This window comes from Anopheles merus, chromosome X, assembly GCF_017562075.2.
Source record: "Anopheles merus strain MAF chromosome X, AmerM5.1, whole genome shotgun sequence".
NCBI lineage: Eukaryota > Metazoa > Arthropoda > Insecta > Diptera > Culicidae > Anopheles > Anopheles merus.
The window spans coordinates 13534276-13549246 of record NC_054081.1 but is presented as its reverse complement, the minus strand read 5'-3'; the positions used below and the strand labels follow the sequence as shown (position 1 = coordinate 13549246).

At 44.1% G+C, this 14971-nt stretch overlaps 1 protein-coding gene across 1 annotated transcript; it reads left to right on the top strand.

The window, feature by feature from the left end:
- The first annotated feature begins 1784 nt into the window (after positions 1-1784).
- On the top strand, positions 1785-7710 carry LOC121588514 (membrane-associated progesterone receptor component 1-like). The gene is made up of 4 exons (XM_041906550.1): positions 1785-2113; positions 3160-3613; positions 7181-7333; positions 7448-7710. The coding sequence occupies exons 2-4, from the start codon at positions 3280-3282 to the stop codon at positions 7708-7710; spliced, it is 750 nt and encodes a 249-aa protein (XP_041762484.1). The 5' UTR covers positions 1785-2113; positions 3160-3279.
- The last annotated feature ends 7261 nt before the right edge of the window (positions 7711-14971 follow it).

The following is a 14971-nucleotide window of genomic DNA, read 5'->3' as shown; positions in this document are numbered from 1 at the left end:
TAATAATAATAATAATAATAATAATAATATAATAATAATAATAATAAATATAATAATAATAATAATAATAATAATAATAATAATAATAATAATAATAATAATAATAATAATAATAATAATAATAATAATAATAATAATAATAATAATAATAATAATAATAATAATAATAATAATAATAATAATAATAATAATAATAATAATAATAATAATAATAATAATAATAATAATAATAATAATAATAATAATAATAATAATAATAATAATAATAATAATGCCGGTCTCATGGTACAGTCGTCAACTCGTACGACTTAACAACATGCCCGTCATGGTTCAAGCCCCAAATAGACCGTGCCGCCATACGTAGGACTGACTATCCTGCTATGGGGGGAAATCAATAAGTCACTGAAAGCCAACCCCACAAGTGGTGGGTTGGCAGGCCTTGACCGGCATCGGTTGTTGAGCCAAAAGAAAAAAAAAATAATAATAATAATAATAACAACAACAACAATAATAATAACAATAATTGATTTAATAATTCTTGCTCAGAAATGGTCGAAAATTGAGAATTTAAATGCAAAATAACAGTTCCTTCGATCAATGTAGTGCAGCCTCACATATTTTAGTTATAATGTGAGTTTTCAAACAGCCTAATGTACAGCAGATATTAGTTAAAATATTATCTAAATGTCAACATACGTTGTTTACACGATCACTTTTCACCGAAATATCCTGATAAAAACAAATCTAAATATTAGCTGGTATCGCGAAAGAATTGGTTTAAAATTAACAGTCGTTAAAATTTAACCAGAGTCGTTAAAAATTGCTAGAATTTGGCATCGCGAACGCATTGAGTTCATTTGTTAATTTTAACGACTGGTCCTATGCCGGCGTTAAACAAACGACTGTCAAGAGCGTATGCGATACAAATTAACAGTCGTTTAATTGTACTGCTCGAATTTTTTCCCCGTGTTTGCCTATATGCCATTTCGAGCAGTCGTTAACTGTTTTGACGATCGTTTATTTTAACAAGAATGAACAACAAATGAACTCGGTTAAACCAAAATGAACTTTAAACGACTGTTAAAAAGAGTTCATTTATTCGCGATGCCGGCTATTACTTCAAATTGTTGTTTTCCCGATCCAATGATCAAAACAAAGTAAAAGAATGAAAATACAACAAGAAATCAACCAACAATGTATTAAAAATCATTATTTTCCCTGGGGGCTATGGCTATCATATATGATAGTCATCAAAAATGTAAACATAAAGTGCTTAGGCACCCAGGGAAACTCAAGCAAAAATGGTCTGCCTCTCAAAGTGTTAAATAAAGGGTGCTCATTTGGCTCCGTTAACCGCTATAGCTAAAAACACCAAATTTCACGTTCAATTTAACTCGCGCTGTAAGCTGGGCTTAATTTGAAGCTGTTCTCCCGCGTGCACTGCCATCTGGTGGGCAATCGTTTGCTAGCTTTACTGGGAAAGCTTTAGAGCTTTCGAAGGTGAATTCGATTCCCGCTGTCCAAACTTGTACAGCGAGGCGGGCCGATCTTCCAAAAAAGGGCTTGATGAAATAGTTATTTTGCGCCACACTGCTTCTATTGGATCACAAAATATTCGTCCGAAATAGTTTGAAATATATCCACCGCAATTGCTACTCCTGCCAAACTCCACTTTCCCGCACTTCGATCGAAACAATCGCCTAACGTCGCTTTCCGGGCGACCGAACAGAGCGACCACCGTGGCGAGTCGCTAGTTGTGTGAGTGTGTGTGTGTGCGTTTGTATACGCTTACGGCAGCGAGGCGCAACGATTCGTGTGTACAGACTGCACAGCGAGCGGCCAACAATTGCTTCCCGTCCGTGCTACCAGCAAGGCGTGTGCGTGTGTATACTACGATCCGCGTGTGTCATTCCCCAAAGTTGATAGGTGTGGTGTGTGTGTTTGTGTGCGCGTGTGTTGTAGAAGCGGGTGCAGTGCGTACGCGAATCTGACGCGTAATTTTCCAGCAGGAACTAGCAGCGGCAACAGCTTTTACACTGTTTTATCCCGACCCCGGAAGATACCCTCCCGCAAGGAAGGGGCTCGTGGGCTCAGCCAAGCAGGAAGCGAAAGAGTGAGCCAGAAAACATATTACGTACCACGTACAGCCACATACAATCATACACACATACATATATACATATGCACTAAAATACGGTGTAGGTTAAGGAAGGCAGCACTCGAAAACACTTCCGGCACACACACACACACACTGCTTGCGCGCGTGTGTCTCTGCATGTACGGCGGTGTAGAGGGAATCAAAAAAAGACAAACACCATCAACAAAAACCAGCATACGGGGCACATTCCGGGAGTGCATCTCGGATTCCGTGCCCGGAGAGTTGGCCCGTCTTTTTTGCTTTATTGCTCCCTTCGTTCCCCTGGGCGCAAACGGCAGCCGGTTGCATCGCGGCGCGCTGTGGCGATTTTCTCCAATATTTCCGCACAAGGGAACGCAACGGTGTTGCTGTTGTTGTTGTGTCTGTTGCGTTGTTGAATTTGTCCCCACCCCCCTCCTTCCCTCTCCACACCTTCACACCCTTTTATTTGCGTCTCGCGATGTGTCATTCCCTTGCGCCGCTTCGAGTTTTCGCGTTTTGACGTAACGGCACAAGCTCTCGGGCATCAAAACGGGGCGGCACGCTTTTGCGGGCGTGTGTGAGTGAGCGAGAGACAGCAGCGGCACAAACGGAGAGGGACAACGACACTCAAAACGCACGCAACCGTCACACACTGTCCCTGTCTCGCTTGCGCGCCCACTTGCGTACGCAACGAACCACACAAACACACGCGGCCGCGGACAGTTGCGCGGCTTCGAGTGCCCTTTTGGGTCGCTATCAAATCGCTACACAATTGCTCAAGTGTGTGTGTGTGAGTGTGAGTGTGTATGTATGTGTGTTGAGTGTTCAGTGGTGCGTGAATCGCCACAATCGCCCAACCGGTGCGCGGTCCGTCTAAACAGCCACCGCGAGTCAGTACGGTCCAGTAGACGGTCGCGAGAGCTCAAGTGAAAATTTCCAGTTGACCCCTTAAGGCCACCCAACCCCACCGAACACCGAAACACACCAATCAACATCGCTCTATCTCTGTCACTCTCTCTCCCTCTTCTCTGTGCCTGCAGCCCGAAAGCGGTGGCCACCAGCAGCAGCCAGCTTCCCCCGCAACGCATTCCGATCAACCCACCAGCCGGCAGTAACCGCAGTAACTGTTGCTTCGCCACAGCCGCCGCCCCGAAACCACCATGCAGGACGAGCAGCAGCAGCAGCAGCAGGACGGAGGCGAGGGAGCGACGGTGGGCGGGTCTCTGCTGTCCGACATTGTGTACGAGATCGTCAGCAGCCCGGTGAACCTCGCCCTGGTCTGCATCATCTCGTTTCTGCTGTACAAGATCAGCAAGACACGCCAGCCGCCGGCCACGCTGCCGCCGCCGCCGCCCGAGCTGCCCCGGCTCCGGCGCGACTTTACGCTGGCCGAGCTGAAGCAGTACGACGGCACGCAGCCGGACGGCCGGGTGCTGACCGCCGTCAACGGCAACGTGTACGACGTGACGAAGGGCAAGGCTTTCTACGGGCCAGGTAAGTGAGCAGCAGGGACAGGGAGCGAGGGGCGGGGTCCGATTTCCGAGTCGGCACCGGTGCCACATTTGCATCGCATTTGCGCGCGCCCGTCGCGACAACACTCGGTGTGTTAGGCAGCTCATGAATGTTGGAGCAGAATGTGTTGGGTATTCTTTTTTTTTTTTTGTAGAAGGTCCGTGCAAACGAAGGACAGCAAAGGGAGGGAGTAGAGGGCTAACGTGAGCCACAGCCAAGGTCGCGTTTCTTTTTTTTCGAAATGCTTCTTCGGCGTTGTTCTTTGGTTAACATCAAGGAGAGCTTTTTGTTGTAGCTATTGTTGGTTTGATGGACACAAGGATTAGTAGCAGAAGGATTAGCAGAAGTCGTGCTTCACTAGTGTTGGGAAAATCTGGCTCAGATTCACGAATCTGAATCAATCTTTGAAATGATTCAATGAATCGGAATCTCTGATGGAAAGATTGATAAATCTCCAAAGATTCATAGAGCTTGAGGTTCTTATTATTCTTCTGTTTAGCGTAACAACCTACGTGGTCATGCCAGTCCTACACAAGATTTCTAGGCTTCTTGGCATGTACAACACTGCCGGATAGCTTGTTTTGCAATGGGGAAATGGTTAATTTAAGCCTTGAACCCACGACGGGCATGTTGTCAAGTCATGCGAGCTTACCACAGTACCATTATATGGGGTAGAGCAAATTCAATATTTTTTAAATTATGCATCTTTAAAGATTCCCTGGTGATTCATAAATCTTAATACATGAATACATGAATACATGAATCTTGCAAGATCTACGAGATTCATGAATCCTGGGAGAGAGAATCATGAATCTTTGGAGATTCACGAATCTTTAGAAATTCATAAATCTTTGGAGATTCGATTAGAGAATCGGATCATTCATTCCTGAAGATTCAAATGAATCTCAAAACTCAACACTAGTGTAGTGTTGGGTAAATCTGATTGAGATTCATGAATTTCAATGAATCTGTGGAATGATTCAATGCATCTGAAGCTCTGTTGGAAAGATTCATGAATTCCCAAAAGAATCTTATGAACGAGTGTCTAGGGATTCATAAATCTCCAAAAAATAATTAAGCAAGCTTTTTTATCATTATTATTCTTTGCGTAACAACATACATGGTTATGCCAGCCTATACATGTTTTCTAGAATTCTTGGAAAGTACCACGCAGTCGGATAGTTTGTTTTGCTACGGTGAGACGGTCCATGCGAGGCTTGAACCCACAACGGGCAAGTTTTAGGTGGGGTTGGGCAAATTGAATGTTTCGTAAATCATACATCTATAAAGATTCATGAATCCCCGGAGATTGAAAAATATTAATGGATACATCAATCTTGGAAGATTAATTAAACTTACGAGACTCATGAATCCTTGGAGAGAGCGAATCATGAATCTTTTGAGATTCACGAATCTTTGGAGATTTGTTTCGAGATCATTTATTCCTGAAGATTCGTATGAATCAACGAAAGATTAATGAAACCCACTCAACACTACACTAGTACTCACAAATGTAATTGCAATTATTAACTTTTGTTTGAGTGGTTGGATTCGAGATTGGATAATACTTTGATGCAAGAAACTGAAACAAGGGATCTGAAGGCTCCAAATTGGAACCAAGGAATCACGATCCAATCTTCATTGTGTGAAACATAATTTCGATTCCCTTTTCAAGTCCCTGCGTCATACGAAACATACCAGGTGGACTATTCAACTCGTGTAAAGTACTTTTAAACCATTCACGAGGACAGTGGCAGCCCAACGATCGACAGCCGCCAGCATTAGTCCGTGTGTGATCGTTGATCTTCCTCTTCAGTTCAGCGTTGTATCATCCTTCATACAATCAATTTTGTCCAAAATTCCAGTACTAATAATCAATTTGCGTCCCAGGACAAGAATGACAATCGCATATAGACCACCGCAACAGTGTAAACCCAAAAAAAAAAATGCATTGTAATGCGCATTATATCGCAACTCAAGGCGTTCGACACCACCACTACACAGAAGCCACCGGTGGAGCGACAGAAGTTTGTCCGTTTTGTCAACTCACCCGCCCCAGCGGTCCCACAACTTTACATCACTGGAACGCTGGCGAGAAGAGAAACACCTGCACCACCGCTGCCCCAACCACTTCCAGCAGGGATGGTGTGGTGAGGGCTGGCCGGGGCAATATTTTTTATTATCAGCAAAGGAAACCCTGCGGGATGATGTGTACCGCCAAGACACGCTGTACGAAGGGGTGCGCGGTAGTGTGGGCAGGAGAACCTTGCGTGTCGACGATTGGTTATGCAAGTGTGGCACCGATTCGCTCCACACACACACACACACGGGCTCAGCTAACATTTGCCAATACTTATTTTGTTTATTAGTTTTTTAGCAAAAAGCGGGGGGAAATAATCGCAGCAACACTTAAAAACACACACACATGCATAAAACCGGAGAAAACGAACCCACTGGCTGGTGCAATATTCTAACGTCTTGTTGGGAGCTGTTATCTAAAAGCGAAGTCACTGATTGTCGGCCGACTTATCATGCCGGTCGGTTTATCGAGACAACAAGATGAAGTGTTTGAGCGAGCACAGATATCACCTCTACTCTTTTTTTTTTTTTTTCTTTAGACAAACCGTAGAGTGTGAGGGTCTTGTTCCAGTTTGCTTTTGAACCAAAGATCCCCTGTCTTCGTTGTACCACAAAACAAAACAAAAAAAACCCACGTAGGGGTAGGGTCATAGTGCAAGATCATTGAAGTCCGACCTCCCAACTAACGATGATGATGATGGCCGTGACATTGGCAACTTAAAAGCATTTGCGTGCCTTCGAATGGCGACGATCGCACTCAGACACTCAGACACTCGGCGGTCCAATGGCGATAGGCAAAAACAATGATAAGATTTTATTCGATCTAAATGCCCCGCCAGCACACGCACACGGTGTCGGTAGGCAGTTGGAGGTAAATTTCAATTTTGGGACCGGGTTTTTCGGCTTCACTGGCGCTCGCTTTTTGCTCCGTCATGCTCGCAGCACGCGTAATCGTGACGTGGGTTTGCGCTAGCCCTGCTGGCCCGCCTGGTCAACCAATTTCGTACCAAAGCAAGATTCAATTTGACTGTCGGGTGTCCCCAAATTTGCACCCCCCAAACGTTTGCCGCACATTTGGCTGCGGATTGATTTTTGCTTTGCGGGGAAAAGAAAAGAACGCCTGAAGGAAGAAGAGAAATCAATTCTTCATCCTTCATCCGTCTTCTCGACCGCATGCAAATTGTGTGTGTCTGCGTGTGTGTATTTTTGTTTTCTTGATCACATATCACCATAAAACGGGAATTGGAGGAGGCATTAAATGTATGCATTGAATTAACTTTATGCTCGTGGTGCAGCGAGAACGAGCTTTGATGCAGGGACGTAGTCGCAGCCTGGCGCCACACTTACAACCAATCAATAAACACGCAGCGTAAACTGGATTCAGTTCGGAGTGCGATGCAGTAGTTTGGAAAGCAAACGTAATAAAGAATATATATTTTATCTCTCCGCAATTTCTCTGTTTTCGCGCAGGTGGTACGTATGCAGCGTTCGGCGGGCGGGATGCATCCCGCGGGCTGGCCACATTCCAAATCACCAGCTCGGTCAGCGACGAGTACGACGACCTGAGCGATCTCAACTCGCACGAGATGGAATCGATGCGCGAGTGGGAGATGCAGTTCAAGGGTAAGTACCGCCGCCGCCGCCGCCGCCACCATACTCAAACTCTTTCGTTAAAACCAAACTCTACAATAACCTTGTCTTGTACTGTATTTTTGTTTGTGTGATTGTGTGCTGCAGAAAAGTACTATCTCGTTGGGCGGCTGCTGAAGCCGGGCGAGAAGCCGACCAACTACTCCGACGAGGACGAGGACACACCGACCGACGGTTCGGACGTGCGGAAGCGGGCAGCCGCTGCTGCCACCGCCGCGAAATCGGCGGACGAACCAGCCCGGGCAGAAGCAGCAGCGTCCGGTTCGACCAGCAGCAGCAGCAGCGCCAGCGCCACCGCCCCCGAGAGCCAAGGTGATGCGGCCGAGGCTGACAAGGCGAAGAGCGAGTGACGGTCCCTGCCCGCCAAATGTCAGCCGTTGCAGCCCGACGCACTGATTGACGATATGCTTGCCAACCGCATGAAAGTCAGCAGCCAGATGGAACAGCAGCAGCCGCAATATCATCCGCATCATCATCATCATCACCAACCACAGCAGCAGCAGCAGAATCATCCACATCAGCTAGTAAGAAATCACCAGCACGAGCCGGACCAAGAGCTTGCTGCGGGTACCAGTGCCAGCAGCAGCAGCAGTAGTAGCAGTAGTAATAATAACAGCAGCAGCAGCAGCAGCAGCAGTGGTGGTAGCCCCAGTACAGTAGTTGAGCGAAGGGAGGAAGGCTCACACTACCACCATGCTGGCGGGCGCGAGGTGAGCGCACAAGGGTCGTCAATACGCCACCGCTCCCGGCAGCAATGCGTCGAAGGGGAGGGACAGGACAGACAAGGTAGTAGTAGTGGTGGTAGTAGAAGCAGTACCGAGACGGCGGGGCACAAACCGGACGACCCGAGCGACGGCAGCAGTAGTAGCCAGGGAGCAACCGAGACCGAACGGCCTTACCACCACAACAACAACAACATGTCGATTGGCGAACGGTTGCGCTACGATCAGCACTCGATCTGCGACATGTTTGGGTTCTGAAGCTTAGCTGCTAATGCGCTACCACCTGCCCAACCCTGTCAACATGCACCGCGTAGGCGATAGTGGTGGTGTCCGCATCCGTCCTTTCTGCAAAGGGACACAACAGGCTCAGAGGTGGTATATTCCACGTAACTTCATCTTCAATTCCCTTCCGAGGGATTTATTCTTATACACACACACATATATATGTATACAACCCACATTCACCACCATCACCACCACAACCCGCCCCAGAGGCACTGCGCAAAGCAAGCTGTGTGCAATAGACGAGCAGAAGAAAGTGAGGAGGTAAACAGGGAGGGAGATTCAATTCGACAGAAAGGGCAGACAAGGGTCACTTACACCACCAGTTCCAGGCTTGCAGAGCCACAGCAGATGATGAAGCAGAGGACCCTAGTAGTAAGTGTTTTAGGTCGTATTGCTATGGTTTTCTTATTCCTGTTTCGTCGAAACCCCCAAATGGCCCATTTATTTTGTGTGGCAATTGCTAACTGCGTATTTTAAGGATGCGCAGATTGTATTTTTTCTGTTTTTTTTTGTTTTGTTTTGTTTTGCTTCACTCTCATTTTGCGTCCAGATGGGTTAATGTTTTCGCAACGCGCAGGTTAGCAACATATTTTATCTATTTGTCTTAACGCTCTACCCAGCAATCTTAATGCACGTTTGTGTGCAAGTGTGTTTTGTTTGTTTTGTTCCAACTTTTTTGTTTGTTTTTTCGATTTTGTATTGTTTCTCTAACAATCATCTTGGCGTGACGGTATTTGTGTGGGTGGTACTCGATTAACCGAGAAGTAGAGTAAAATATATGATTGTACATTTGTACACATTAGGGTGGGTTTTATACAACAACAACAACAAAAACACACACAAAACCGTCTTGCAGCTGTGAAAAAAAGATGAGAAACGTGGTTACGGTGCAATGACGATTTGCTTGACGCGTGAGCCACAACCACTTTACGTTGGTGTTGCTATCGTGCTTAATTATTTTAACCAAAGTTATGCTTGTCGTTCGTGTGTGTGTTTGTTTTTTTTCTATTGCTTTTATTGCACTCTGTTCTTGGCGTTTATTTATTGTTTTTAAATGATTTAAACCAGATTTTCGGAACATTTTTTGAGATCCTCTTCATCTTCGGACAGCAAGCTAAAACAAAAGCCAGAGAGTTGTACTTACCCGGTTAACCGGGAAAGGGTGAACCGCCAGAGCAAAAAGGGAGGCGCCCTGTGGGTTAGTGCAGGTCGGGGATGTGTCGCAATCAGCCGGGGGGGTTTTTTTATGTTTAAACCATTTCGATAGGAGGCTCCGTCTTAGCGTAATTCCATAAACATGTCTCAATGTTTCCAGTAATGTCCGTTCCATTAGGCAGCTGCTGTACGTACACACACGCACATGCACCGTGTACTGCTGGTGGAGGGATGAGGGATGAAAGCAGATAGTCGCTGGTGCGGGTGGTCGGCACAAATGATGTGATTAGTTCGTTTGTCTTTTTTTTTTTTTAATTGCTACTATTTCTATCTTATCATGGTAATGCATGCAGCAAAAGCACAGGGCACACGCGGCCAGGGACAGGATCTGCTTGGCCTTTTATGCGGCGACACATAAAACGAGCTAAAGAGGAGAGAGAGAAAGGCGATTATTAGCAGTGGGTGGTGGAAGGGTATCATCATAGGGGTGTTAGTAAAAGGGATCATTGTAAAGAACACTCGACCACAGTGAAAATGTAATTTAACGTTGAACAGATATATAGGGAGAAAACGTATAAGAGGGAAGGGAAGGGGGGGGGGGGGCAAGAAGAGTCACACAGTTGTTGCATATAAATATTTTTTTAGTGTGCATGTACTTTCTGTAAAACACAGTAAAAGATGCTTCTACACAAAATGTGTTTCGCTAATCAGTAAAACAAGAAGAAAAACAAAATCTATGTCTAGGCAATGTGCATACACAGGAAGAAAAAAGAAAGAGAATGATAGGAAAAGAGAGAGAGAGAGCGAGAGAGAGAGAGGCGAGGTCAAATTGAAATAAGCAATTAAATGGAGAGAAAAAAAAACAAAAACAAAATGATTTGAATAATATTATCTAAAAGCGTTACACAAGTAACACGGGTAAGCGAAAAGCCCGAACCGATCCCCTCACCCACCATTTACCTCATCCGATCTAAAGGAGGTGGTGGAGATTGGAGTTTTTTTCCGAATTTGTTGTGCAAGTGCGATTACAACAACAAAAACAACTCACCTCAGGCTAGGGAAACAGTACCAGTCGAGGCGTCGAAGTGCGGAAGGAACGATCAACCCTTGGCCCCTATCCGCCGGCCTGTCCCGGTGCGTGCGGTGGCATCATTTGTACTGCGGTCGCTTGATGGGCGAGACAAGCACGTGTTGAGGGGAGGAAATAAACAAACACACAAGATTATTATAGCTCGAAATTTTAAGTATTTTGCGGACTATTGTTTCAAGTAGAGTAATACATGTAATACACAAGAACGTGATATGAATGATGGGTGTCGGTACCAAACAACCAAACGGAAAAGATTGTACATTTATTTCAACATGCTGCGTTCGCTTTTGGCTTTCAAATTTTATCTCCTTCTTGTGTTAATCTAATCCTTTTCTAATTTCCTCGATTCACCAGATTGATGGATTGTCTTTTTACAAGGAAACCTCCTTATTGGTCTCGGCCTCGAAGTTCACCGCGGTGTTTGTTTAAACACGTTCGAAAGAAATTTTGAAAATTAGGACATTTCCTACAACCGGCGTAGGGCACAACTGTTATTTGACACATAAGATGTTAAAACGACGGTTCAAGTAAGCACTTAAATGTTGACCACTAAAGATTTAATTAAAAAACATAACATATCTTTGAGTGTACTATTCATGCGGGATTTATTCCATTTCTTGCTTGCTTGGGCTGAGAAGCGACGAAACAGTTCGAAACGGGCTTGAAAACATAGCTTCTGCATGAGCTTGCCGAGCTTCAAATTGCTAGATGGTGTTCGAAATTCTTCTTCTTCTTCTTTGGCACAACAACCGCTGTCGGTCAAGGCCTGCCAGTACCCACTAATGAAGTGAGCTTGGCTTTCAGTGACTTATTGTTACCATAGCAGGATAGTCAGTCCTACGTATGGGGGTACGGTCTATTCGGGACTTGAACCCATTACGGACGTGTTGTTACGTCGTACGAGTAGACGACTGTACCACCAGACCGGCCGGGTGTTCGAAATAATTTAAGGAAAATATTGAGGGTGTCTTCAATACAGTAAGTGTTCGCTAACTGGATGCTTTATAACTGAAATGTTTTTATTAACTGGATGTTAGCTAACTGGGATGGATCCCATTTTAAAACCACTTAAACGTCAAACGTACACCGGTCAAACATCCGGCATCCTAAGTATGCGAATGGAAGAAGAAAAACCATGGGCTGGTTTGGTTTTTATTTTATTTGATTGCTTTGATGGTTATTATTTTCAATTCAGTTAGCGAACATTAGGGGTCGATGTTCGCTAACTGAACTGAAAATAATAACCATCAAAGCAATCAATTAAAAACCAAGCCCATGGTTTTTCTTCTTCCATTCGCATGGAAGAACTGGAAAGTACAAATATTCCAGTTAGCGAACACTCACTGCATTTGAAACCTTTTTTATAGTGTCGGAAAGATTCTCTTCTTCGTTCGAAAGATTCTGTTCAATGCTGAGCACGGCAATCACGAACTCTTCTTTCGGCCTTTACAGTTGATGACAAATTATTCGATTGAAGAGTTCAGTCCATTCGATTCCTAGTAGGTTTAGGTTACCTGCTGTGGTGACAAAACATCCGCCGTCATGCGATTTGCCATTCATGTTGGAGATGAAGTAGTTTTCTATATGCAGTGATAGTTTGGATCGTCGCAAGATAGATGTTCGGTGCACCCATGTTTGCTACGAAATCTCCGTTATATCCCTAGCAGTGGAGAGCTGTAGATTGACTGTAATGCCGTTGATAATTGTAAGAATAAATTTTCGCTTGCTTTTACCTCTGGAACGCAATTTTCCATGTTCACTTGATGATGGTTGTTGTGTTAATATCTTCATATTTATCGTCTTCTCCTCCTTCAATGGTTTTTTTTTTTTGTTTTTTGATTCGGGAAACATTCACATTCATACATTCGGGTATGTCGAGGATTGGCAATCTCGAACAAAGTGCATTTGACCGCACTGCCACCATGGTCTGTAAATTATAATGTTTGCGTAATTTATAATGTCATCTGCTTCGGTATTGCCGAGCTGAAGACAACAGTATCGTCTGCTGAATAGTGAACTCTGTGATCCGAAAATGTTCATTCATGTTTCCACAATTTTCTTGAATGTTAGCTCCTTCGGAAGTTTTGGTAAGATGTAGTTGGTGTACTTGTTGTATGCTTGAGCATCCAACTTCCTCAGCAAAAGCCGAACCTTTGCGACTTCTTCGAGATCCTTCGCATCCGATTCGAACAAATCTATTCGTACCGTGGAAAGCATTTTCGACACGTTCCTCCGTTTTCTGGATCGAAGGTAAATTCGGGCATGTTCATGTCAACGCATTCCTTATTATTGGCTCCCGATGATGTAGTTCCCGATAGCGTCTGCAGAGCCGTCAGAATCGCTAATTGAATGTTCTGGTCTTCTTGAGGCATCCTGTTTGCTGTCTAGTTTTAATTTTATCGTCGCCAATTGTTGTTCATTGAAATGCCAGAGTACGATGTGTTCTAGTTGAGAGATTTATTCAGGCTGATTTTTTTTCTACATTCTCTGATCGACTCGACTAATAATTATGATCTTGTCATGGAAAACGCTTTTTACAATGCTTGTCCATAAACTGTATCAGTTCAACCTCCCGTTATTCTTGATTTAGCTGATCACGAACTACCTGCAGCAGCGCACCTTCCGTGTTATCATCGGCTTATATACTTCGGATGTAGAGCATGTTCTGGCGAGCGTACCCCAGGGCAGGGTCCTGGGTCTGCTTCTGCATCTGCTGGTTCACGGCAGACCTTTCTGCTCTTCCTAGCGTTGCCCAGGTGTTTTTGGTCGCAGACGACGCGGCGATCGCTACGAAGCGTAGAAAGCCAGCAGAACTCAGACGCGGCGCTCAGCGTTGTTTGGAAATATTACAGGGCTCTGCTGCTGAATGTAAAATCCGCATCAACAACGCAAAGACCCAAGCCATGATTGTCTCACATCGGCTAAGTAGCTAACTAAACCCGATTGGCCACCAACTGACTGTGGGAGGAACAACAATTCCTTGGTTGCCAAGGGTAAAGTATCTGGATCTAACTATGTACAACAAGCTGATATACCACACCCGTAAGCTGGCAACTCGAATCAATGTCCTGCTTAAAAAACTGTATCCCCTAATGAATCGTGGCTATCGCTATCTATACGCAAACAGTTCTTCCCATGGTAACAGTATCTCGGTATAGAAAAGTAGCGCTCCGACCAACATCCTCAAGGTTCAAGTAGGGTTGAACCGATTTTTACGACTAATTTCTGATGCCAGGTTAGAACTGAACTGGACCAGGTTAGAAGAGTTGTACGATAAAACCAGTTCACATCCAATATATGAAATTGGATGTGTTATAACATCCCTTCGAGAAAAATGCAATAATTTAGCCAAAGAGAAAAATGCGCAAGTTTAGGTTCTCCCCTTCTAAGGGTACTTTTTTTACTTGTTTGCACTTTTTTCTTTTCTTTTTAATATATTCTTCTTTTTTCTCTTGCTCTTGCTCTAATAGTGTACAGTAGACAAGTTAGTTTAATGTTAGGTAAGTTTAATTTAGCGTATCCAAAAGGCTCTAGGCCTTATACCGTCCTTTTTAAAATCAAAAATCAACTGCCTCCTGGCAAAATCCTCCACAGCGGTGAAAAGCGAGCGTTACGCTAAATCTCTCAAAGCAAATGTATTCATGAGCTAAAAGAAAAATGCCAATAAACATATATCCTGATATTCTGGCAATTGTTATGATATGATAATGTTATGATTATAATGATTATAAAAACAAACTTTGCTTCATCAGTAAATGTGAAGTTTACAGCGAAAACTACTCGCTCCTTAATCGAGCATCACTTAATTTATATTTTAAAAAAATCTACAATCAAATAAGTTTATCCTAAACTTATGAGAAAATGTTGTGTTTGTAAAAAATATGTGCTAGGGTTTACAACGAATCAAACGAAACCGTCATTTTAAAGCATTGCATTTTGTCGGTCAAATTGAAGCGCACAAGCGTCAATGTAAAGGCAGCAATGCTTCCTATTTTTTCTCGATATTTCAAACCTATAACGAAAATCAAAGATAATTTTTGAAAAACAACAACAATTGCCGCAATCAGGCATTGATTTATTTATTTTTTTCTTCCTAATTTCCTTTCCCAGCTTGACAGCCCAACTGACAAATCAAATGTGACACCTTCCCGTCTCTGCACGGTGCACACTGGCTGTTCATACAGAGGCACGGTTCGCCACATTATCGTCACGATTGCACAAACAAATCTTCCACGCCACTGACTGAAATCATGCAAACCAAAGGCTAGGTGTTAATAATTGCCAAAATAGTAAAACAGAGCGCAATTCTGCCCAGCACAACGGTTAAAAACCACACATCAAGCTCACAACCCGATGGGT